The following is a 24,673-nucleotide window of genomic DNA, read 5'->3' on the forward strand; positions in this document are numbered from 1 at the left end:
AACTGCACTCTTCACAAAAGTATTAAAGACTATTATTATCCGATTTCATTTATTGTGGGACGCCTCAAAAACAAGCTGCAGCCACATGGTGTTACGCTCGTGGGTTGCGGGTGAGGCGCACGGACAGGGCGACGGGCAGAGAAGCAGGCGAGCAGGCAAGAGCAGGGTGAACGGGGATTTATTAGGGGATCTACGGACAGGAAACATTGACTAACAGCAGGTAACATCAATGACAGACAATGGACTCAGGTAAGACATGGACTGAAATACACAGGACTGATCAAAGTAACTAGACACAGCTGGATACAATCGGGGAAGAACACGTGGGTAATCAGGGGGGCGTGGCACACACGAGGAGTGGACGGGCCGGGCATCACACATGGAAATGGGAATATAACAAGTTTCTAACAAGTTGGGAAAAGCTGATATCTGAAAAGCCTCAAACAGGGAAGAGGGTCTGGGATGAGATGAATTGTTAGTAGAACATATTTTAGCTTAAAACATTGTAAAATTATTCCTTATTTCCTGCCTAAATTATTTACTATTATTTAAATAATAATTACATTAAAAACAAAATTATTTATTTAATAATACAGATATCTGCATGTTCAGTTTTAAAATTAAATTTTTGTGCGTTGTTTTAAATTGTAAATGTAAAAATATGAGCTAAACGCTTTGCTAAACACTAAATGCATCACTAAGCACATTTTAATTTGTAACAGAGTCCGTTCATAATTTATTTGTCAAAGTACAATAGCTTTGCAATAAAAAATTAACAAAGTATTCAAAATATGTAGATATGAGAATGTGCCTTTTGAGAAAAGGAAAAAAGTGATAAAAAAAGAAGAAATAGTGTTTCCTGTGTTGTCATTGGCTGAACCAATGAAGGGGCGGAGCTATGAAGCACTCTCTTGTATAAAGCTCTGCTTTAACAACTCAAATGGTTTTTGAGGACTGAGATGAGGGAACTATGGCTGTAGTACAGGAACTTTTCCAGATTCCCAGTTTGGCCACCCTGCTTGTTTTTGTACTGGTGCTTTTGATCATGTATCTTCTGATCAACACACAAAACCGAGGCAAGGAGCCTCCAGGACCCAGACCTTTGCCTCTTCTAGGAAACCTACTGCAGCTGGATCTCAATAGGCTCGATCTGAGCCTCTTCCAGGTAAAATACATTATTTATCGATATTTGTACTATAGTTGATCACTTTCAAGTTTTTGGTTAAATAGCGAAAAATTTTATTAATCAGGATTTATTTTGAAAAGCCAAACACCTTAAATAAATAGCTAATAGGTGCATTGTACATTGGTCCATACTCATCCCATAGAGCGCAGCTCCAAAGCAGCAAAGGGGCTCTGTGTCATGCCGGGGAGGGGGGGGGGCTGATAGGTCTCAGCATGTAGATATGGTGTATTAGAATGAATTCACGGACGATTACGTCACCCACATATATGGAATTAATCCTTTTACTGTAATATTCTGGGAGGTCGTAATTGTGGAGTAATTCTGATCGTGTGGAGACTGATCGTCCTGAAGATCAATCGTCCATGATTCACCCAGAATGTCATTGACCATGCAATTCTTTGCCGATCCCCCGCAAACCCTGTCCTGCCATAAAGAACTTCGGCTCATGAAAGAAACCAGGATGCTTATCTGAGCCATTAGATCGGCATGCAGAATGCTTATCTTGGTTTTGGGAGACAGAGGGGGGTCGTTATCTCGCACCCTATGTTGTCGGTAGGGGGGACAGGGAGGCGTTGCGCAAACACCCGGCACCAGGACGCCTATTGTATTTTATTATCACAAGCAGCAACACTCGGACAAAAGGGGGAATTGGATAACACCTTGCCCTGGGGGGAAGGGGTGAGTCTGGCCAGTTCGCCCCCTGCCCACAGGCAGCACCCAATTTAGTATAAAGGACGGGGAAAACTCAGTACTGACCGGAGCTCAGCCGTGGGATAGAGCGCGCATCGCCCGGCATTTCTCGGAACTCAGGTGTTGGTCTCCTGCCAGGACTGAAAAGGGCTCCCCAGTCCGTGTGTGAAGGTGGGTGATGAGGGCGCGTCCGAGTGTAAATAGTTTAGCAGCTGCTTGTGCGTCCGATTGATTAAGGGGATTAATTATCACCGCTTGTGATAATAGTTCGCCTTACTTATTTTTATTGTTGCTTCCTATATATATACGTATGATTCATGTTATTCCATATCTGTTGTGGCACAACTATATTTGCATTGTTACAATTGATATATTGATATTGATTTTAATGCGAGGTTATCTTGTATTACTTGTATTAGTGTTTTTGAGTGAACCTAAGCGTGCCTGTTTGTTCCTTCGAGAGCCCTATATCCCTCTCTCATCCATTTTAAAACATATGGGGTATGTGCTCTTTGACCTGAGGAATCCCAGAATGCAACTTAATCGACATTCTGTTTTTGTACATATGAGGACTTGTGCTCTTTGACCTGAGGAATCCCAGAATGCACCTCTACATATAATGGCATATTCTCTTTTTGTCTGATTTTCTCCAGCTATCTCTGAAGTATGGACCTGTGTACACCATTCACTTTGGCCCAAAGAAAACTGTGGTTCTTGCAGGCTATAAGGCAGTGAAAGCAGCTCTCATCAATTTTGCTAAAGAATTTGGGGACCGAGACATGGCGCCTATATTCCACGATTTTTCAAAAGGGCACGGTATGCAAATGATTCTCTAACTGGCTTCCTGGGGTCATTTAAGGGGTCATATTGCAAATTGCAGCCTCTCTTCCCAGACTTGGCTACAAATTTCACTGCATTTTGTAATGACTGTAATTGTTTTAGCGACAAATAAAACTTGTAACTTAATAACAGCAGTTTTTGCAGGATGAAATTCAGGTGTCTCTCTTGCCTTTAACTCTTTTATTTCAGGTTGTTCCATCATTTTCGTTGCTAATTCAGAGCTGTGATGAGCTGTGGCTGGAATCCCAATCAGTGCCCATTGATCACACAGACATTTACAGTAATGCTGTAGTTTCCACACGTATAGCAGATCACTGTGACCTGACTGACATACATTCTACCCACACAGGCATCATGGGGTCCAATGGAGACTCATGGAAGGAAATGCGGCGCTTTGCACTATCAACCCTTCGTGACTTTGGGATGGGAAAACGAGGGATTGAGGAGAAAATTATTGAGGAGATCCACTACATGACAGAGGTGTTTGCAAACGTCAAAGGTTAGATGTTACAACATTTACAAAAAATGCTAAATTTATATATTTAATTCACTGCATGAGTATTCAGTAGTCCATCCATCCATCCATCATCTCCTGCTTAATCCGGGGTTGGGTCGCGGGGGCAGCAGCCTCAGCAGGGAGACCCAGACTTCCCTCTCCCCGGCCACTTCATCCAGCTCCTCTGGGGGGATCCCGAGGCATTCCCAGGCCAGCCGAGAGACATAGTCTCTCCAGCGTGTCCTGGGTCTTCCCCGGGGTCTCCTCCCAGTGGAACATGCCCGGAATACCTCCCCAGGGAGGCATCCCGGAGGCATCCTGATCAGATGCCCGAGCCACCTCATCTGGCTCCCTCCCGAATGACCGAGCTCCTCACCCTATCTCTAAGGGAGAGCCCAGCCACCCTGTGGAGGAAACTCATTTCGGCCGCTTGTACCCGTGATCTCGTTCTTTCGGTCACTACCCATAGCTCATGACCATAGGTGAGGGTAGGAACGTAGATCGACTGGTAAATCGAGAGCTTCGCCTTTTGGCTCAGCTCTCTCTTCACCATGACAGACCGATGCAGCGCCCGCATGACTGCTGACGCCGCACCGATCCGTCTGTCGAGCTCCCGCTCCATCGTTCCCTCACTCGTGAACAAGACCCCGAGATACTTAAACTCCTCCACTTGGGGAAGGACCCCATCCCCAACCCGGAGAGAGCATTCTACCCTTTTCCGGCTGAGAACCATGGTCTCGGATTTGGAGGTGCTGATTCTCATCCCAGCCGCTTCACACTCGGCTGCGAACTGCCCCAGTGAGAGCTGAAGGTCACGGTCCGATGAAGCCAACAGAACCACATCATCTGCAAAAAGCAGAGACCTAATCCTGAGGTCACCAAACCGGACACCCTCAACGACCCCTGGCTGTGCCTAGAAATTATGTCCATAAAAGCTATGAACAGAATCGGTGACAAAGGGCAGCCCTGGCGGAGTCCAACCCTCACCGGAAACGAGTCCGACTTATTGCCGCCCATGCGGACCAAACTCTGGCACCGGTCATACAGGGACCGAACCGCCCTTAAAAGGGAGCCCGGTACCCCATACTCCCGGAGCACTCCCCACAGGACCCCCCGAGGGACACGGTCGAATGCCCTCTCCAAGTCCACAAAATACATGTAGACTGGTCGGGCAAACTCCCATGAGCCCTCCAAAACCCTGTTGAGAGTATAGAGCTGGTCCACTGTAGTATTCAGTAGTAATGTATGTATTTAGATATTATGACTGAATGCTGAATATCACTTCAATCCTGTGCTAGATAAGTGGAACAGAAGATGGATTATATGGATCTGTGCAATGTTTGAAAAGGGATCGATTGATTCAGAGTTATTCATCTGTGTAAAAAGACAACTAAAACAAGTGACGTGCAAAACATCCAAAAATTATTGTTTAACCACTTATTATTGATTAGTCATCTTGCTGTGACCTGGACAGTTCATAGTGAATATTTGGTTTGAGTTTAGCTATTGCTGCACTGTACACTTGTAGTCATGATGCTTTTCAGTGACATGGATGGGTCTGTCACAGACCTCGTGTATGAAGTCTAATAAACATTTTTAACCAGTAAACACTGAGTCTTAATCATGACAAGTAGATCACCTCTGTATAATTGACATGTACAGTTCAAGTACAAGCTGTGTGACAATGACGGTTCACCCCAGATCAATGATAGAGTGATGCAAATATTTACAAGTTACTTCTTAAATGTTCGATATACTATCAATTTCTGCAGCTTTCAAGCACTGTTTCAATAACCTTTCAGTCCTTGATTATAATGATTTCCAGTTGTTACATAAATGTTCTTCCCTTTCATGCTTTCCTTATTCCTGCTTTCAGGCAAACCATTTGACACCAGTGAAGCACTGAGTCACTCAGTCTCCAACATCATTTCTTCCATTGTCTACGGCAACAGGTTTGAATATGACGACCCAGAGTTCCAGAAGATGGTCTATCTGGCAAAGAAATTTAACTACCTCATCGGGGCACCTGGCATTAATGTACTTTTTACTTTTTCTTTGTATTTGAATTCAGTTCTGTGGTCAGTGGGGTGTGAGAGTCCAGTGGTGCAGAGATCTTCACACAATAAAGTCAACCAGTATAAACAAAATATAAAAATTTTAATTAATTAATTAGAGGGCTTAAAATATCACATTAACCTGAACTGTGCACACTATTAAGAATATTGTGTGTATAAAATAAAAAACGATTTGTGACTCGTCCAGAACAGAAAAATTAAGTGTCACAGTATTAATGTTAAGACATTGTTAATATCATATATTAATATTTCTTATGCTTCTGGTGGCAGCTGTACAACATCTTTCCAAGGTTGCGCCCTTGGCTGAAGGTATGGACCAGCCTGATGAACACTATTGAGGTCAGCTTGGAGCAGGAGAGAGAACTTATAAGGAAACTCCAGGAAACTCTGAATTCTGAGGACAAGAGAGGCTTTGTAGATGCCTTCCTTCTCCGACAGCAGGAAGTCAAGGTACCTCAGTCTTTGCACATGTCATACATGGCTTCTATTTCTGATATGGAACCTTTGTATTCGTTAATCAACCTTCTTCTGTCATCTCTAACAGAAGTCTGGGGAGCAAGTTTCTCAGTACTATCACGAGAAGAATCTTCTCTACACCGTAACCAACCTTTTTATAGCTGGAACTGACACCACTGCGGTCACACTGTGTTGGGGGCTGCTGTTTATGGCCAAATACCCCCATATCCAAGGTGAGGAAAGATTAATATACACACAGGTCTGTAACACAACACCCCCATACACTGTAGCCTGTCAGTTATGTAATGCTGATCTATGTAATTTATAGATTTAACACGCAGAAAGGCACGTTAATCCTTAATACAGGGATACTGGTTGTTCCCCATCCATCGTTAGACCGTGTCCAGGAGGAGCTGGACAGGGTCATTGGGGGTCGGCAGACTCGAGTGGAGGACAGGAAGAACCTGCCGTATACTGACGCTGTGGTCCATGAGATACTGAGGATGGCCAACATAGTTCCTCTGAATCTCCCACATGTCACAAGCTGTGACGTGGTCTTCCAGGGATACCACATCAGGAAGGTAAGCCCAGCTTTTGCTTTGTCATGGGGCAGTTTTCACCTTGAGTATAGGTACTTGTGTCTAGTGTTGCTTCCAATATTGTGGAGATAAACTCAGATCATCTAAACTAAATTCTTCTATTAAAAAACCATAACCGGTCGTTTGAAATAGTACCGGTGCCCAGAAAGGCCACTGCAAGGGCAGTCACAGAAGCAAAAGCTTGTGCATTGGAGTTTAGAGACACCATGGACAGAATGAGGTGCCTCCAGAAATGTTTTGGTTAAACCATTCAGCACACTTCAGGAGAGGGAGGGGGGACATTGCTCTGACTGGGGATTTAACAATGGAAAGATCATTTTGAGGAGCTACGTAACCCAGGATTGTGCTCCCAATAGGAGGCAGTGCAGGTAACTTGTGGTTTATCTGTCAGTCTGATGTGTGGCCTTGAGCTGTGGGTAATGATCAAAAGAACAAGGTTGGGAGTTCAAGTGGATGAAATGACGTCTTCCTGGGGTTACCGACATGGAGTGTAGCTTGGAGATCTGGAGGTTTACGTCAAAGGGTTCATATCTACCCGCTGACTTGGGAACATCTAGGGATCATGCCGAAAATTCTAGAATCCATGTCCTTGGAAAAGCATGTCTGGTCTGACCTGCTCAGCCTGCTGCTACCACAACCCTGACCAGGAAAAGAGATGGGAAGATGATTGTGGTGGTAACGCGCGTTTAGGTGCACATGTCTATGTTTCCTGCAGGGAACTGCTGTCATCCCATTGTTGACATCTGTACTAAGAGATGAGAGTGAATGGGAGAGTCCCAATACCTTCAACCCCGGCCACTTCCTGGATGATCTGGGTCGATTCATGAAGAGGGATGCCTTGATGCCCTTCTCTGCAGGTACAGTGCAGGTTGTGTTTGGTACGAGCTCTGTTCAGTTCTTTGTTAGCTGCCTGAAAACAAACTCATAGCTGTCCCTCACGTATCTTACAAAATTTTTTCACAAATCTCCAGGACGCCGAGTATGCCTGGGAGAGAGTCTGGCCAGGATGGAGATCTTCCTCTTCTTCACCTCACTCCTGCAGAAGTTCAGGTTCACTCCACCTCCTGGGCTGTCTGAATCTGACCTGGACCTCACTCCAGCTGTTGGGTTGATCTACAACCCGCCTACACATAAACTGTGTGCTGTAAGCCGGGCTTGAAGCTCCTGAACTTTGATGGTTTTATGTTGTAAGATATCATCCTCCACATGGCTTGAGTAATTACAGCAAATAAAATGTGAAAAAATAATAGATTGTATGTGTCATTGTATGTGTTATAGAACAAGAACAAAAACTGAAATCCACAATATGTTTGCACAGTATTTACTGTATAAAGAACATTTCACCATATAAATTAATACATATTGTATTATATTAATGATGTCAGAGTATTCTGCTACTTGGTTGTTTGTTACAATTTTCCTCTATATGGTACGATCTGTGCTGGGTATTGATGGTCCTTACGGGACAGTCGTCCTTTGGGTACAGGTGGGGGTACACATGTTCAGGTGCGTGCCAGTACTGCAGAGGATCCTACATTCTAAGATTATTGACCTCAGCCAGATACCTCTGGATCTCAGCTGTTGCATCTTCCTTGGTATTTGAATTATTCCTGCCCTCAACAACTGTGGTGTTAAGTAAGTGCCACAGATCACTATCTAAGATATATAAAAAGACATCATTGTTGGTGACTGGAAATCACTTGTGTCCTGACTGAACAGCCAAGTAGTAACACATAGAGAAATAAATTGCCTGAGCTGGTAACAGATCCTGAAGCTTCAGCTGCGATTCCCAGTGACACTTGAGGATCTGATGGGTCGAAGGTTGATGGTGCGAGACCTGGAGTCATCATCAGTGCAGCACATTGAGTCTGAAGCCATCTTACACTCTCATTGGCTTTAGACGGTCTATAGAAATCAGGAGAATCATGATCTGTGGGTCCAGCAAGGTTGTCATCACACACAGTCATTCCAAGTTGAAGAAATGATCTCTGAGGTGCCTGGTTTGGCTTTCATTCAGCTGTTTTGCCATTTATTTGGTCAGGTTTGCAGCCTGACATTGTAATTCATGATGCAGCATTTTCACAAAAGGAATTACTTAAGAGGCAGACACTCTTTTGTCCTCTAATAGCTCTACTGTGGCTTCATGGAATGGTGCAAGCACAAATATGGTAAGTGACCTCATAATCTGCGCAAAGAAGTGTAAGATCTGTTTTTAATGAGACCAAAAAGGAAGAAGAATCCTAAAGCTCATGCCCTCGAACACGACCAGAGGACACCATTCTTCTTTCTGGTTAACCCCATTCCAGTTTGTTCTGTGTTTGCACCCCCCTCTGTACCCTTGGGAGATGGAGACCAATGGCAAAGTCTGAGAATCAGCCTGACCCGAGTGGTATGATGGTAATAGGTGGATGCTTGCTGTCATTGCCATCCCATAGCGCTCATCCACCCAGAACAATGGGTATGTCTGTCAACCATCGGTTCCCTCAAGGTCCTCCTGTGCATTAATCCTGTTATATACCATGGATAACTACCCAGTCAATGTTGGATTTATCCAGTTTTTCATGATTCCCTCCTTAAGCCAGTCCATTACAAGCCAATGCAGCCCTTAACTCTACAACGATGGCTTCTCCTCCCTTCGACATAGATGATATAAAGAGTATGTGGTGTAGAGTATGTGGTCCAAACCCTCTGGACCCCAGACACTGGAATTGCAGTGCCTGGTCACCTGGGAGGAGTATGGATCGCATTAACAGTCTTGGGCGCTGGCAGCTGGCATTCACGACCAGTCCTTCATTTTTAACTTCCGACATACCATTACCAAATGTTCCATCTCCCAATTTTCTCCTATCTTTCTGAGTTTCCTACAAGGAGTTACTATGTGCTTGCGATCCTTGGTACCCTGCTTGATGACCATGATCCCCTTCTTGGTCAGAGTGTTTGTCTCCACTTTCCCATGTCTGCATGTGTACCTGCCTTTCCCAGCAACCCCATGACAAACGTTTTGGATGTTCAACCCCAGCTTGTATTTCCAACTTCTTGTTCTTGGTTGCTCTGCATTTCGGTATCCAATTCCAGAGGTTTCTGCATAACAGAGAGATTCAAGTGTTTTCAAATTCCTACTGTAGGATTACAAATTTATAAAATGTTAAATCTAGCTTCCAAGGTAATAGTATACAAACTGACCAAGTTATGTACATTGGGTTTTACATTTTGAGGTAAAATTGGTGACATTCTAAGAAGATCAAGTCTTGTACCCCAGGTGTCAGAGACATTAACCATTTGTCTTTATGTACTTCCTGATCAATGGGTAGGGTCCCAAAGTCAATGGGAATGATAATCTCAAGGCCAGACTGTGCCTTTGTCTCTATGAGAATGTAAAGGTTTGGGTGATACTGTCAGGCTGATTAGATTAGCACCTATGCATTTGAAAGCCACTGTTATACTGAGGAGATCAGGGCTGGGGAACTTCCGTTAGCAGGCTGACTCCTGTACTAGACTATGCTTTGTTTAAGTGGTCTCCACCTCTTTGTATCCTCCCCCTCTTGTAAAGTATAAACTCTCCAGAGCTGAGTTTTTTAGTCAGACTTGGATGACTACAGCGACGCTCGGCGAGTTCTCAATAAAAAGTAACTTCTGCTTGAATGATATCCCAACGTCTCCTGGTCTCTGAAAAAGTTCCCAACACACTACATCAGTGCTCTGCTATCTCATGTTCAATAAACTAAATTAACCACAGGTGGACTCCAGACAAGTTGTAGAAACATCTCAAAGATGCTTAGATATGGGTTGCACCTGAACAAAATTTCAAGTGTTATAGCAAAGGGTCTGTGTACTTATGACAATGTAGTGTTTAATTCTTCCCCTTCAGTAAATTGCAGATTTTTTAAATCCTTTTTTTGCCTTGTTTTATGGAGTTTTGGTATGAGGGGAAAATGAATACAGGCATAACACTGCAACAAAAATGTGAAATGGTCTGGATGCACTGTCTGTGCCATCTAACTCTAAGAAAAAAAGAGCACTGTACTGCAAAGCGTTTCTGCAGGATGCATAATTTTATATGAAAAAAAGCTTTAATTTACACCAGTGATGCTTAACTTGAACCTTGCTCAGATAATCTGACACTGAATATGTGCAATATGTCAATAAGTAGCTGGTGCAAACTATATGATGACAGCTTGACATATGTACACAGCTCTCACACAGAGCAGGTACACAGCGTTCATATAGCCGTTCATGATGGATATTATACAGATGTTTTTGTTTACTTGCGGTCTGGGGCTGTCTGAGGGCAACTGAATGCAGATCTTCATTGGTTCTTCTCACAGGTTTAACTTGTTTTGGTCCTTTGACACAAACGATGAAAAGGAGAGAGTTACCACTGTGTTATACCTTCACAAGGACCAGAGCATTTGTATATAGTAATTAAAATATATTATTTGATTTCAAAGATAATGGGAAACCCCAAAAACAAGGTTCAGCTACATGGAAATGGGAGTACAAACAAGCTGGGACAAGGTGATATCTGAAAAGCCTTGAACAGGGCTGGGGGTCTGGAATGAGGTAAATGGGAGAAAAGATTTTAGCTATTATTCCTTATGCTCTTTCCAAATTATTTAGAAATACAGACAAATAAGTGGATGTTTACTTCAAAATTCTAAGATGAACTTTTAGTGTGTGTTGTACTGTTTCTTAATTGAACTTGCAACAATATAAATTAAACACTAAATGCATTCCTAAACAAAATTTACCTTGTAGTGGAATGGGTTCAGAATTTTTTTGTTAAAATAAAATGGCTCTGCAAAAATAATAATAATAGTGTATTCAATGTATTTGGTTATAAGAACACTTTCTTCATTGTACATATGAAAGTATGTGCTCTTTCACCCGAGGAATAAAACAGACATAGTAAAAAAAAACATAAAAACATAGAATAAGACAAAGCAGTTAATATTTCAGGTATTTATGCACAGTATGTACAGAGGGCGTGAAAACATTAATGTATCCTGTGTTGTCATTGGTTGATGTAATGAAGGGGCTGGACTGGACTGGAAAAGCTCTCTAATATAAACCACTGCTTTACTCTTTACTGCTTTAGCCTTTTACACCTCATACAGAGAGGTTAACCCCTAACAGATGTGCTTTGTTCCTCCAAATTACAACTCATATAGTTTTTGAGGACTGAGATGAGGGAACTATGGCTGTAGTACAGGAACTTTTCCAGATTCCCAGTTTGGTCACCCTGCTTGTTTCTGTACTGGTGCTTTTGATCCTGTATCTGCTGATCAACACACAAAACCGAGGCAAGGAGCCTCCAGGACCCAGACCTTTGCCTCTTCTAGGAAACCTACTGCAGCTGGATCTCAAGAGGCTCGATCTGAGCCTCTTCCAGGTAAAATACATTATTTATCGATATTTGTACTATAGTTGATCACTTTCAAGTTTTTGGTTAAATAGCGAAATATTTAATTAATCAGGATTTATTTTGAAAAGCCAAACACCTTAAATAAATAGCTAATAAGGCGCATTGTACATTGGTCCATACTCATCCCATAGAGCGCAGCTCCAAAGTAGCGAAGGGGCTCTGTGTCATGCCGGGGAGGGGGGGGGGGCTGATAGGTCTCAGCATAGAGATATGGGGTATGTGGTCTTTGACCTGAGGCATTCCGGAATGCACCTAAATTGACATTCTGCTTTTGTACGTATGAGGACTTGTGTTCTTTGACCTGAGGAATCCCAGAATGCACCTAAATTGACATTCTGCTTTTGTACATATGAGGACTTGTGCTCTTTGACCTGAGGAATCCCAGAATGCACCTCTACATGTAATGGCATATTCTCTTTTTGTCTGATTTTCTCCAGCTATCTCTGAAGTATGGGCCTGTGTCCACCATTCACCTTGGCCCAAAGAAAACTGTGGTTCTTGCAGGCTATAAGGCAGTGAAAGAAGCTCTCATCAAATTTGCTGAAGAATTTGGGGACCGAGACATAAAGCCTATATTCAAGGATATTACAAAAGGGCACGGTATGCAAATGATTCTCTAACTGCTCGTAATTGAATTCCTGGGGTCATTTAAGGGGTCATATTGCAAATTGCAGCCCCTCTTCCCAGACTTGGCTACAAATTTCACTGCATTTTGTAATGACTGTAATTGTTTTAGCGACAAATAAAACTTCTAACTTAATAACAGCAGTTTTTGCAGGATGAAATTCAGGTGTCTCTCGTGCCTTTAACTCTTTTATTTCAGGATTTTACATCATTTTCGTTGCTAATTCAGAGCTGTGATGAGCTGTGGCTGGAATCCCAATCAGTGCCCATTGATCACACAGACATTTACAGTAATGCTGTGGTTTCCACACGTATAGCAGATCACTGTGACCTGACTGACATACATTCCACCCACACAGGCATCGTGTTTGCCAATGGAGACTCATGGAAGGAGATGAGGCGCTTTGCACTATCAACCCTTCGTGACTTTGGGATGGGAAAACGAGGGGTTGAGGAGAAAATTATTGAGGAGATCCACTACATGACAGAGGTGTTTGCAAATGTCAAAGGTTAGATATTACAACTTTTACAAAAAATGCTACATTTATATATTTAATTCACTGCATGAGTATTCAATAGTAATGTACATATTTAGATATTATGACTGAATGCTGAATATCACATCAATCCTGTGCTAGATAAGTGGAACAGAAGATGGATTATATGGATCTGTGCAATGTTTGAAAAGGGATCGATTGATTCAGAGTTATTCATCTGTGTAAAAGGACAACTAAAACAAGTGACATGCAAAACATCCAAAAATTACTATTTAATGTTTAGTCATGATTAGTCCTGTTACCTGGACAGTTCATAGTGAATACTTGGTCCGGGTTTAGCCATTGCTGCATTGTACACTTGTAGTCATGATGCTTTTCAGTGACATGGATGGGTCTGTCACAGACCTCGTGTATGAAGTCTAACAAACATTTTTAACCAGTAAACACTGAGTCTTAATCATGACAAGTAGATCACCTCTGTATAATTGACATGTACAGTCCAAGTACAAGCTGTGTGTCGATGACGGTTCATCCCAGATCAACGATAGAGTGATGCAAATATTTACAATTTACTACATAAATCTTGAATATACTATCAATTTCTGCAGCTTTTAAGCACTGCTTCAATAATCCTTCAGCCCTTGTTGATTTTACATTGATTGTAATGTTTTCTAGTTACTACATAAATGTTCTTACCTTTCATGCTTTCCTTATTCCTGCTTTCAGGCAAACCATTTGACACCAGTGAAGCACTGAGTCACTCAGTCTCCAACATCATCTCCTCCATCGTCTACGGCAACAGGTTTGAATATGACGACCCAGAGTTCCAGAAGATGGTCTATCTGGCAAAGAAACGTACCAACCTCATCGGGGCACCTGGCATTAATGTACTTTTTACTTATTTGAATTCAGTTCTGTGGTCAGTGGGGTGTGAGAGTCCAGTGGTGCAGAGATCTTCACACAATAAAGTCAACCAGTATAAACAAAATATAAAAATTTAAATTAATTCATTCGAGGTCATAAAATATCACATTAACCTGAACTGTGCACACTATTTAGAATATTGTGTGCATAAAATAAAAAACGACTTGTGACTCGTCCAGAACTCTGAACAATTAAGTGTCTGCCACAGTATTAATGTTAAGACAGTGTTAATATGTACAGTGGTACCTCGGTATACGTCCTTAATCCATTCCAGATCCTTGGACTAATACCAAAAAGGACGTATACCAAACAAATGTTTCCCATAAGATATAGGGCACACGATTTATCCATTCCCATGAAAAAAACCCCTATTTATAATTGACATATTATACATTGATGGGGTTGTATACAATAATTTAAAGACTGTTAAATACAAAAATATATAAGTACAAAAGTGATTAGATGAAATAAATGAAGAGAGAGTTATAGCGCGGGTTGTTCACTGAATGGTAGCAGCTGGCGACCTGACGCTCATGGGCAGTCGTAGCTTTGTCTCGAGGTGAACAAGGGGTGCGCAGTGGCCTGGCTCACTTTGACCCATACAAGTTCTAGCACGTGAGTCATATTCCAAACAAAGGTTGTATAGCCTACCAAGCAAAATTTTTCGCGTCAAAACAGGACAAATATCAAGTTGGATTTATTCCAAAGCGGACATATACTGAGGTACCACTGTGTTAATATTTCTTATGTTTGTGATGGCAGCTGTACAACATCTTTCCAAGGTTGCGCCCTTGGCTGAAGGTATGGACCACGCTGATGAACACTATGGAGGAGAACATAAAGCAGCAGAGAGGACTTACAAGGAAACTTCAGGAAACTCTGAACGCTGAGGACAAGAGAGGCTTTGTAGATGCCTTCCTTCTCCGACAGCAGGAAGTCAAGGTACCTCAGTCTTTGCACATCTCATACATGGCTTCCATTTCTGATATGGAGCCTTTGTATTCGTTAATCAACCTTCTTCTGTCATTTCTAACAGAAGTCTGGGGAGCAAGTTTCTCAGTACTATCACGAGAAGAACCTTCTCTACACCGTAACCAACCTTTATGCAGCTGGAACTGACACCACTGCGGCCACACTGTGTTGGGGGCTGCTGTTTATGGCCAAATACCCCCATATCCAAGGTGAGGAAAGATTAATATACACACAGGTCTGTAACTCAACACCCCCATACACTGTAGCCTGTCAGTTATGTAATGCTGATCTATGTAATTTAGAGATTTAACACGCAGACAGGCACGTTAATCCTTAATACAGGGATACTGGTTGTTCCCCATCCATCGTTAGACCGTGTACAGGAGGAGCTGGACAGGGTCATTGGGGGTCGGCAGACTCGAGTGGAGGACAGGAAGAACCTGCCGTATACAGACGCTGTGATCCATGAGATACTGAGGATGGCCAACATAGTTCCTCTGAATCTCCCACATGTCACAAGCTGTGACGTGGTCTTCCAGGGATACCACATCAGGAAGGTAAGCCCAGCTTTTGCTTTGTCATGGGGCAGTTTTCACCTTGAGTATAGGTACGTGTGTCTAGTGTTGGTTCCAATATTGTGGAGATAAACTCAGATCATCTAAACTAAATTCTTCTATTAAAAAACCATAACCGGTCGTTTGAAATAGTACCGGTGCCCAGAAAGGCCACTGCAAGGGCAGTCACAGAAGCGAAAGCTTGTGCATTGGAGTTTAGAGACACCATGGATAGAATGAGGGGCCTCCAGAGATGTTTTGGTTAAACCATTCAGCACACTTCAGGAGAGGGAGGGGGGACATTGCTCTGACTGGGGATTTAACAATGGAAAGATCACTTTGAGGAGCTACGTAACCCAGGATTGTGCTCCCAATAGGAGACAGCGCAGGTAACTTGTGGTTCATCTGTCAGTCTGATGTGTGGCCTTGAGCTGTGGGTAATGATCAAAAGAACAAGGTTGGGAGTTCAAGCGGATGAAATGACGTCTTCCTGGGGTTACCGACATGGAGTGTAGCTTGGAGATCTGGAGGTTTACGTCAAAGGGTTAATATCTACCAGCTGACTTGGGAACATCTCGGGATCCTGCAGAAAATACTAGAATCCATGTCCTTGGAAAAGCATGTCTGGTCTGACCTGCTCGGCCTGCTGCTACCACAATCCTGACCAGGAAAAGAGATGGGAAGATGATTGTGGTGGTAACGCGCGTTTAGGTGCACATGTCTATGTTTCCTGCAGGGAACTGCTGTCATCCCATTGTTGACATCTGTACTAAGAGATGAGAGTGAATGGGAGAGTCCCAATACCTTCAACCCCGGCCACTTCCTGGATGATCAGGGTCGGTTCATAAAGAGGGATGCCTTCATGCCCTTCTCTGCAGGTACAGTGCAGGTTGTGTTTGGTACGAGCTCTGTTCAGTTCTTTGTTAGCTGCCTGAAAACAAACTCATAGCTGTCCCTCACGTATCTTACAAAATTTTTTCACAAATCTCCAGGACGCCGAGTATGCCTGGGAGAGAGTCTGGCCAGGATGGAGATTTTCCTCTTCTTCACCTCGCTCCTGCAGAAGTTCAAGTTCACTCCACCTCCTGGGCTGTCTGAATCTGACCTGGACCTCACTCCAGCTGTTGGGTTGATCTACAACCCGCCTACACATAAACTGTGTGCTGTAAGCCGGGCTTGAAGCTCCTGAACTCTGATGGTTTCATGTAGTAAGATATCATCCTCCACATGGCTTGAGTAATTACAGCAAATAAAATGTGAAAAAATAATAGATTGTATGTGTCATTGCATGTGTTATAGAACAAGAACAAAAACTGAAATCCACAATATGTTTGCACAGTATTTACTGTATAAAGAACATTTCACCACATAAATGAATACATATTGTATTATATTAATGATGTCAGAGTATTCTGCTACTTGGTTGTTACAGTTTTCCTCTATATGGTACGATCTGTGCTGGGTATTGATGGTCCTTACGGGACAGTCGTCCTTTGGGTACAGGTGGGGGTACACATGTTCAGGTGCGTGCCAGTACTGCAGAAGATCCTACATTCTAGGATTATTGACCTCAGCCAGATACCTCTGGATCTCAGCTGTTGCATCTTCCTTGGTATTTGAATTATTCCTGCCCTCAACAACTGTGGTGTTAAGTAAGTGCCACAGATCACTATCTAAGATATATAAAAAGACATCATTGTTGGTGACTGGAAATCACTTGTGTCCTGACTGAACAGCCAAGTAGTAACACATAGAGAAATAAATTGCCTGAGCTGGTAACAGATCCTGAAGCTTCAGCTGCGATTCCCAGTGACACTTGAGGATCTGATGGGTCGAAGGTTGATGGTGCGAGACCTGGAGTCATCATCAGTGCAGCACATTGAGTCTGAAGCCATCTTACACTCTCATTGGCTTTAGACGGTCTATAGAAATCAGGAGAATCATGATCTGTGGGTCCAGCAAGGTTGTCATCACACACAGTCAAATTCCTACATCAGTGCTCTGCTATCTCATGTTCAATAAACTAAATTAACCACAGGTGGACTCCAGACAAGTTGTAGAAACATCTCAAAGATGCTTAGATATGGGTTGCACCTGAACAAAATTTTAAGTGTTATAGCAAAGGGTCTGTGTACTTATGACAATGTAGTGTTTAATTCTTCCCCTTCAGTAAATTGCAGATTTTTTAAATCCTTTTTTTGCCTTGTTTTATGGAGTTTTGGTATGAGGGGAAAATGAATACAGGCATAACACTGCAACAAAAATGTGAAATGGTCTGAATGCACTGTCTGTGCCATCTAACTCTAAGAAAAAAAGAGCACTGTACTGCAAAGCGTTTCTGCAGGATGCATAATTTTATATGAAAAAAAGCTTTAATTTACACCAGTGATGCTTAACTTGAACCTTGCTCAGATAATCTGACACTGAATATGTGCAATATGTCAATAAGTAGCTGGTGCAAACTATATGATGACAGCTTGACATATGTACACAGCTCTCACACAGAGCAGGTACACAGCGTTCATATAGCCGTTCATGATGGATATTATACAGATGTTTTTGTTTACTTGCGGTCTGGGGCTGTCTGAGGGCAACTGAATGCAGATCTTCATTGGTTCTTCTCACAGGTTTAACTTGTTTTGGTCCTTTGACACAAACGATGAAAAGGAGAGAGTTACCACTGTGTTATACCTTCACAAGGACCAGAGCATTTGTATATAGCAATTAAAATATATTATTTGATTTCAAAGATAATGGGAAACCCCAAAAACAAGGTTCAGCTACATGGAAATGGGAGTACAAACAAGCTGGGACAAGGTGATATCTGAAAAGCCTTGAACAGGGCTGGGGGTCTGGAATGAGGTAAATGGGAGAAAAGATTTTAGCTATTATTCCTTATGCTCTTTCCAAATTATTTAGAAATACAGACAAATAAGTGGATGTTTACTTCAAAATTCTAAGATGAACTTTTAGTGTGTGTTGTACTGTTTCTTAATTGAACTTGCAACAATATAAATTAAAACTAAATGCATTCCTAAACAAAATTTACCTTGTAGTGGAATGGGTTCAGAATTTTTTGTTAAAATAAAATGGCTCTGCAAAAATAATAATAATAATAGTGTATTCAATGTATTTGGTTATAAGAACACTTTCTTCATTGTACATATGAAAGTATGTGCTCTTTCACCCGAGGAATAAAACAGACATAGTAAAAAAAACATAAAAACATAGAATAAGATAAAGCAGTTAATATTTCAGGTATTTATGCACAGTATGTACAGAGGGAGTGAAAAGATTAATGTATCCTGTGTTGTCATTGGTTGATGTAATGAAGGGGCTGGACTGGACTGGAAAAGCTCTCTAATATAAACCACTGCTTTACTCTTTACTGCTTTAGCCTTTTACTCCTCGTACAGAGAGGTTAACCCCTAACAGATGTGCTTTGTTCCTCCAAATTACAACTCATATAGTTTTTGAGGACTGAGGTGAGGGAACTATGGCTGTAGTACAGGAACTTTTCCAGATTCCCAGTTTGGTCACCCTGCTTGTTTCTGTACTGGTGCTTTTGATCCTGTATCTGCTGATCAACACACAAAACCGAGGCAAGGAGCCTCCAGGACCCAGACCTTTGCCTCTTCTAGGAAACCTACTGCAGCTGGATCTCAAGAGGCTCGATCTGAGCCTCTTCCAGGTAAAATACATTATTTATCGATATTTGTACTATAGTTGATCACTTTCAAGTTTTTGGTTAAATAGTGAAATATTTAATTAATCAGGATTTATTTTGAAAAGCCAAATACCTTAAATAAATAGCTAATAATGTGCATTGTACATTGGTCCATACTCATCCCATAGAGCGCAGCTCCAAAGTAGCGAAGGGGCTCTGTGTCATGCCGGGGAGGGGGGGGGGGGGTCTGATAGGTCTCAGCATGTAGATATGGGGTATGTGGTCTTTGACCTGAGGCATTCCGGAATGCACCTAAATTGACATTCTGCTTTTGTACGTATGAGGACTTCTGTTCTTTGACCTGAGGAATCCCAGAATGCACCTTAATCGACATTCTGCTTTTGTACATATGAGGACTTGTGCTCTTTGGCCTGAGGAATCCCAGAATGCACCTCTACATGTAATGGCATATTCTCTTTTTGTCTGATTTTCTCCAGCTATCTCTGAAGTATGGACCTGTGTACACCATTCACTTTGGGCCACAGAAAACTGTGGTTCTTGCAGGCTATAAGGCAGTGAAAGAAGCTCTCATCAATTTTGCTGAAGAATTTGGGGACCGAGACATGGCACCTATATTCAAGGATATTACAAAAGGGCACGGTATGCAAATGATTCTCTAACTGCTCATAACTGGCTTCCTGGGGTCATTTAAAGGGGTCATATTGCAAATTGCAGCCTCTCTTCCCAGACTTGGCTAGGAATTTCACTGCATTTTGTAATGACTGTAATTGTTTTAGCGACAAATAAAACTGTTAACTTAATAACAGTAGTTTTTGCAGGATGAAATTCAGGTGTCTCTCGTGCCTTTAAATCTTTTATTTCAGGTTTTTACATCATTTTCGTTGCTAATTCAGAGCTGTGATGAGCTGTGGCTGGAATCCCAATCAGTGCCCATTGATCACACAGACATTTACAGTAATGCTGTGGTTTCCACACGTATAGCAGATCACCGTGACCTGACTGACATACATTCCACCCACACAGGCATCGTGTTTGCCAATGGAGACTCATGGAAGGAGATGAGGCGCTTTGCACTATCAACCCTTCGTGACTTTGGGATGGGTAAACGAGGGATTGAGGAGAAAATTATTGAGGAGATCCACTACATGACAGAGGTGTTTGCAAACGTCAAAGGTTAGATGTTACAACATTTACAAAAAATGCTAAATTCATATATTTAATTCACTGCATGAGTATTCAATAGTAATGTACATATTTAGATATTATGACTGAATGCTGAATATCACATCAATCCTGTGCTAGATAAGTGGAACAGAAGATGGATTATATGGATCTGTGCAATGTTTGAAAAGGGATCAATTGATTCAGTTATTCATCTGTGTAAAAAGACAACTAAAACAAGTGACATGCAAAACATCCAAAAATTATTGTTTAATGTTTAGTCATGATTAGTCCTGTTACCTGGACAGTTCATAGTGAATACTTGGTCCGGGTTTAGCCATTGCTGCATTGTACACTTGTAGTCATGATGCTTTTCAATGACATGGATGGGTCTGTCACAGACCTCGTGTATGAAATCTAATAAACATTTTTAACCAGTAAACACTGAGTCTTAATCATGACAAGTAGATCACCTCTGTATAATTGACATGTACAGTCCAAGTACTAGCTGTGTGTCAATGACGGTTCAACCCAGATCAATGATAAAGTGATGCAAATGTTTAGAAGTTACTACTTAAATGTTCGATATACTATCAATTTCTGCAGCTTTCAAGCACTGTTTCAATAACCTTTCAGTCCTTGATTATAATGATTTCTAGTTGTTACATAAATATTCTTATCTTTCATGCTTTCCTTATTCCTGCTTTCAGGCAAACCATTTGACACCAGTGAAGCACTGAATCACTCAGTCTCCAACATCATTTCTTCCATTGTCTACGGGAACAGGTTTGAATATGACGACCCAGAGTTCCAGAAGATGGTCTATCTGGCAAAGAAACTTAACAACCTCATTGGGGCACCTGGCATTAATGTACTTTTTACTTTTTCTTTGTATTTGAATTCAGTTCTGTGGTCAGTGGGGTGTGAGAGTCCAGTGGTGCAGAGATCTTCACACAATAAAATCAACCAGTATAAACAAAATATAAAAATTTAAATTAATTAATTAGAGGGCTTAAAATATGACATTGTTAATATCATATATTAATATTTCTTATGCTTCTGGTGGCAGCTGTACAACATCTTTCCAAGGTTGCGCCCTTGGCTGAAGGTATGGACCACCCTGATGAACACTATGGAGGAGAACAATGAGCAGCAGAGAGGACTTATAAGGAAACTCCAGGAAACTCTGAACGCTGAGGACAAGAGAGGCTTTATAGATGCCTTCCTTCTCCGACAGCAGGAAGTCAAGGTACCTCAGTCTTTGCACATGTCATACATGGCTTCCATTTCTGATATGGAGCCTTTGTATTCGTTAATCAACCTTCTTCTGTCATCTCTAACAGAAGTCTGGGGAGCAAGTTTCTCAGTATTATCATGAGAAGAACCTTCTGTACAACGTAACCAACCTTTATGCAGCTGGAACAGACACCACTGCGACCACACTGTGTTGGGGGCTGCTGTTTATGGCCAAATACCCCAATATCCAAGGTGAGGAAAGATTAATATACACACAGGCCTGTAACTCAACACCCCCATACACTGTAGCCTGTCAGTTATGTAATGCTGATCTATGTAATTTAGAGATTTAACACGCAGAAAGGCACGTTAATCCTTAATACAGGGATACTGGTTGTTCCCCATCCATCGTTAGACCGTGTACAGGAGGAGCTGGACAGGGTCATTGGGGGTCGGCAGACTCGAGTGGAGGACAGGAAGAACCTGCCGTATACAGACGCTGTGGTCCATGAGATACTGAGGATGGCCAACATAGTTCCTCTGAATCTCCCACATGTCACAAGCTGTGACGTGGTCTTCCAGGGATACCACATCAGGAAGGTAAGCCCAGCTTTTGCTTTGTCATGGGGCAGTTTTCACCTTGAGTATAGGTACGTGTGTCTAGTGTTGGTTCCAATATTGTGGAGATAAACTCAGATCATCTAAACTAAATTCTCTTATTAAAAAACCATAACCGGTCGTTTGAAATAGTACCGATGCCCAGAAAGGCCACTGCAAGGGCAGTCAAAGAAGTGAAAGCTTGTGCATTGGAGTTTAGAGACACCATGGACAGAATGAGGTGCCTCCAGAGATGTTTTGGTTAAACCATTCAGCACACTTCAGGAGAGGGAGGAGGGACATTGCTCTGACTGGGGATTTAACAATGGAAAGATCACTTTGAGGAGCTACGTATCCCAGGATTGTGCTCCCAATAGGAGGCAGTGCAGGTAACTTGTGGTTTATCTGTCAGTCTGATGTGTGGTCTTGAGCTGTGGGTAATGATCAAAAGAACAAGGTTGGGAGTTCAAGCGGATGAAATGACGTCTTCCTGGGGTTACCGACATGGAGTGTAGCTTGGAGATCTGGAGGTTTACGTCAAAGAGTTAATATCTACCAACTGACTTGGGAACATCTCGGGATCCTGCAGAAAATACTAGAATCCATGTCCTTGGAAAAGCATGTCCGGTCTGACCTGCTCGGCCTGCTGCTACCACAACCCTGACCAGGAAAAGAGATGGGAAGATGATTGTGGTGGTAACGCGTGTTTAGGTGCACATGTCTATGTTTCCTGCAGGGAACTGCTGTCATCCCATTGTTGACATCTGTACTAAGAGATGAGAGTGAATGGGAGAGTCCCAATACCTTCAACCCCGGCCACTTCCTGGATGATCAGGGTCGGTTCATAAAGAGGGATGCCTTCATGCCCTTCTCTGCAGGTACAGTGCAGGTTGTGTTTGGTACAAGCTCTGTTCTGTTCTTTTGTTAGCTGCCTGAAAACAAACTCATAGCTGTCCCTCACGTATCTTACGAAATTTTTTCACATATCTCCAGGACGCCGAATATGCCTGGGAGAGAGTCTGGCCAGGATGGAGATCTTCCTCTTCTTCACCTCGCTCCTGCTGAAGTTCAGGTTCACTCCACCTCCTGGGCTGTCTGAATCTGATCTGGACCTCACTCCAACTGATGGGTTGGTCGTCAGCCCCCCCGCCCATAAACTGTGTGCTGTAAGCCGGGCTTGAAGCTCCTGAACTTTGATAGTTTTATGTAGTAAGATATCATCCTCCACATGGCTTGAGTAATTACAGCAAATAAAATGTGAAAAAATAATAGATTGTATGTGTCATTCATTGCATGTGTTATAGAACAAGAACAAAAACTGAAATCCACAATATGTTTGCACAGTATTTACTGTATAAAGAACATTTCACCACATAAATGAATACATATTGTATTATATTATTGATGTCAGAGTATTCTGCTACTTGGTTGTTTGTTACAATTTTCCTCTATATGGTACGATCTGTGCTGGGTATTGACGGTCCTTACGGGACAGTCGTCCTTTGGGTACAGGTGGTGGTACACATGTTCAGGTGCGTGCCAGTACTGCAGAGGATCCTACATTCTAGGATTATTGATCTCAGCCAGATACCTCTGGATCTCAGCTGTTGCATCTTCCTTGGTATTTGAATTATTCCTGCCCTCAACAACTGTGGTGTTAAGTAAGTGTTTCTGGAATGGGTCTGGAATGAGGTAAATGGGAGAAAAGATTTTAGCTATTATTCCTTATGCTCTTTCCAAATTATTTAGAAATACAGACAAATAAGTGGATGTTTACTTCAAAATTCTAAGATGAACTTTTAGTGTGTGTTGTACTGTTTCTTAATTGAACTTGCAACAATATAAATTAAACACTAAATGCATTCCTAAACAAAATTTACCTTGTAGTGGAATGGGTTCAGAATTTTTTGTTAAAATAAAATGGCTCTGCAAAATTAATAATAATAGTGTATTCAATGTATTTGGTTATAAGAACACTTTCTTCATTGTACATATGAAAGTATGTGCTCTTTCACCCGAGGAATAAAACAGACATAGTAAAAAAACATAAAAACATAGAATAAGATAAAGCAGTTAATATTTCAGGGATTTATGCACAGTGTGACGCCTGGGCAATAAGGGAAGCAGGGATCCAGAAATGCGAACAACCCGAAGGTTTATTGGCAGCACGTAGATGGAGGTAATAGAGGGGCGAGACAAAGAGAATAGTCGTAGAGCGTTAGCTGGGGTCCGATACCGAAAGATCTGTCCGACGACTAAACACGGGACACGAAGACAAAGGGAGAAGGGGACAGGAGTAGCCGGTCTCAGCAGGGAAGGTTGTTCAGGTTCGGGAGCGGGTCTGGGGAGAGGAAGAGGACAAGGCAAGGTAAGTACACGAGGCAGACGGAGCAGGGAGGAAGCAAGGGGTAAACACAATACAAGAGATCGCTTGGTAAGGCACGTTTGCATGGCTCAATACTTCGCACTGAGCTGCCTGAGTCTCCTGCTTAAGAATGTCCTGTCATTAGCGACATGCGGAAACACCCGCCGGGCTCCACCTATGTAGGCGGGGCTACCGTGGAGTCCGCGGCAGGTCTGGTCTGCCCGGGCGTGACACACAGTATGTACAGAGGGCGTGAAAAGATTAATGTATCCTGTGTTGTCATTGGTTGAT

General features: G+C 42.3%; 2 protein-coding genes across 2 annotated transcripts; both read left to right on the plus strand.

Annotated features, from left to right (window-relative positions):
- Window positions 1–895: 895 nt before the first annotated feature.
- Window positions 896–16,542, plus strand: LOC125718461 (uncharacterized). The gene is made up of 18 exons (XM_048992316.1): window positions 896–1,165; window positions 2,530–2,692; window positions 3,066–3,215; window positions 5,089–5,249; window positions 5,558–5,737; window positions 5,832–5,976; window positions 6,140–6,324; window positions 7,058–7,199; window positions 7,314–7,495; window positions 11,531–11,731; window positions 12,202–12,364; window positions 12,748–12,897; window positions 13,612–13,772; window positions 14,572–14,751; window positions 14,849–14,990; window positions 15,154–15,338; window positions 16,072–16,213; window positions 16,328–16,542. The coding sequence occupies exons 1-18, from the start codon at window positions 971–973 to the stop codon at window positions 16,513–16,515; spliced, it is 3,015 nt and encodes a 1,004-aa protein (XP_048848273.1). The 5' UTR covers window positions 896–970; the 3' UTR covers window positions 16,516–16,542.
- A 2,206-nt stretch (window positions 16,543–18,748) lies between these two features.
- On the plus strand, window positions 18,749–23,381 carry LOC125717461 (cytochrome P450 2K1-like). The gene is made up of 9 exons (XM_048990402.1): window positions 18,749–19,026; window positions 19,500–19,662; window positions 20,047–20,196; window positions 20,895–21,055; window positions 21,254–21,433; window positions 21,528–21,672; window positions 21,836–22,020; window positions 22,754–22,895; window positions 23,011–23,381. The coding sequence occupies exons 1-9, from the start codon at window positions 18,832–18,834 to the stop codon at window positions 23,196–23,198; spliced, it is 1,509 nt and encodes a 502-aa protein (XP_048846359.1). The 5' UTR covers window positions 18,749–18,831; the 3' UTR covers window positions 23,199–23,381.
- The last annotated feature ends 1,292 nt before the right edge of the window (window positions 23,382–24,673 follow it).

This window comes from Brienomyrus brachyistius, chromosome 22 (genome assembly GCF_023856365.1).
Source record: "Brienomyrus brachyistius isolate T26 chromosome 22, BBRACH_0.4, whole genome shotgun sequence".
Classification (NCBI taxonomy): Eukaryota; Metazoa; Chordata; class Actinopteri; order Osteoglossiformes; family Mormyridae; genus Brienomyrus; species Brienomyrus brachyistius.